This window comes from Adiantum capillus-veneris, chromosome 3 (genome assembly GCF_014529385.1).
Source record: "Adiantum capillus-veneris isolate H3 chromosome 3, ASM1452938v2, whole genome shotgun sequence".
NCBI classification, from domain to species: Eukaryota; Viridiplantae; Streptophyta; class Polypodiopsida; order Polypodiales; family Pteridaceae; genus Adiantum; species Adiantum capillus-veneris.
The window spans coordinates 176,994,772-176,996,675 of NC_140933.1; the positions used below are offsets into that span (position 1 = coordinate 176,994,772).

Consider the following 1,904-nt stretch of genomic DNA (forward strand, 5'->3'; position numbering starts at 1 on the left):
AGCATTTACGGATTTTTTTTTCTTTTTTTAAAGGAGATTCCAATGCTTAAGCCAAGATTGAGAGAATTTCTACAAGGGTGGCAAAGATATCATCTAATATTAAAAACAAATTTTTCTTTGAAAAAAAATAAAAATTCCAATGCTTGAGTCAAGAATGAGAATGGCTAAGATATCATCTACAGAATAAAATTTATTATAACCGTAGCAGCTAGGCTTAATAATACAGAGGAGTGAGAGGATGGCGAATATGGCGATGGCGAATAAGAAACTGAATTGTGTCGCAGTCACGTCTGCACAGCGCAGCGTGGAGGGCAAGTCAAGAACAACAACAACATTAACACCATAAAAACTGGCGCCATGGATTTGCACCAATGCCACAAAATGAAGCTGCTCTCTACCTCCTCCTCCTCCTCTTTTAACTACTTCTGCCGCATCGTACTGCCTCCTCCGCAGCTCATCAAACCCCTTCACCTGCACAGCGCCACATTTCCTCCTCGGCGTACTCCTCCGTCGCTTGTCTTTCACAACAAGATCCATCACCACCACCATATTTTGCCACCAACCCCTTCCCGCACTCCTGCACGTATGATCTTACACGACAACCACGGATTGCCGCAAGCTGATCAACCCCCCCACTATTACCAACATGTACCACCAGACGCCCATCACCCCCCTCCTCCGCATCACCAACATCATCCCCCTCACCATGTGCCCCCAGAAGCTCATCAGCACCCTCCTCCTCCTCCGCCGCATCACCACCACCATCCTCCACCCCCTCATCCCCCTCACCATGTGCCCCCAGAAGCTCATCAGCACTCTCCTCCTCCTCCTCCGCCGCCGCATCACCACCACCATCCTCCGCCCCCTCCTTATCCGCATCACCATGTTCCACCACCAGAAGCTCATCAGCCCCCTCCACACCACCATGTCCCACCACAATCTCATCATCCACCTCCTCCCCCCCATCCGCACCAACATGTTCCCCTTGAGCACCATGAGCATCCACCTCTCCCTCCCCCCCCTCCTCAGTACCCTGTTGCCTGAAGCTACATAACGTTCATATACCATCCCAAAGAAAACACTTACGGCAAGGACAATAATTTGCTATATTACATCTTCCAGAAGAGGGGGGAGAAAATCTAGAGGAAGTCAAGAAGCAGTATTATGTACCATCTATCATCCAGATCAACTAATATTTCCAAATGGTTTATGAACTCAACCAAGATTAGGTTTGTGAGCTATGTTCATTCTTCAGTATTATTCTTTGTTCTTGGGGAGAGAGAGAGAGAGAGAGAGAGAGCTCTATCCTTTTCAACCAACCAAACGATGCCTCGGTCAAGCCCGAGACGAGCATGCTCAACATTGAAGAGAAGAGAACATTGCCTTAATTTTGTATCATTTGCGATCACGAGTGAGACTAACTTCGCTTCCGGCGGAGTGGTTTGCACAGCTGAGACTAACTCCGCCTCCGACTTTGATTTCTTGATGCATCTCATATAATCTAATTCTTATCTATCTAAATAGGACTTAAAAACTTAAAAACATGCCTTAAGATTTTGAACCCCCGAGGTCTACCCTGGCAGAGCCTTGGCGACTTTCGCATATCAAACACAGTGTGTGAAACCGCTGAGTGTGCAAGCTCGACTTTTCCAGACGACTTTGCATGGGCAGCCATTCTCTGCGCCAGGTTGAGACTTGAGAGAGAGAGAGAGAGAGAGAGAGAGAGTTTTTTGCTGGCTACAATTCGTACTGCATTGCTCCTCGAAGGAAAGAGAGATTTGCGATATGAATTCCCAAGCAAATGATGCAACTTTCTATGCTTGATGAGAGAGAGAGAGAGAGAGAGAGAGAGAGAGTGTGTTCAATCTGCAGGAGAATCAAAGCAGCTACATTTGGTCGTGCAT

General features: G+C 47.2%; 1 protein-coding gene across 1 annotated transcript; it reads right to left on the bottom strand.

Annotated features, from left to right (window-relative positions):
* Positions 1-321: 321 nt before the first annotated feature.
* On the bottom strand, positions 322-1,051 carry LOC147462240 (uncharacterized; the record flags this gene model as incomplete). The annotated part of the gene is made up of 1 exon (XM_086507381.1): positions 322-1,051. A coding segment is annotated over one exon (594 nt), but the record flags the coding sequence as incomplete, so codon positions are not given.
* Between the last annotated feature and the right edge of the window lie 853 nt (positions 1,052-1,904).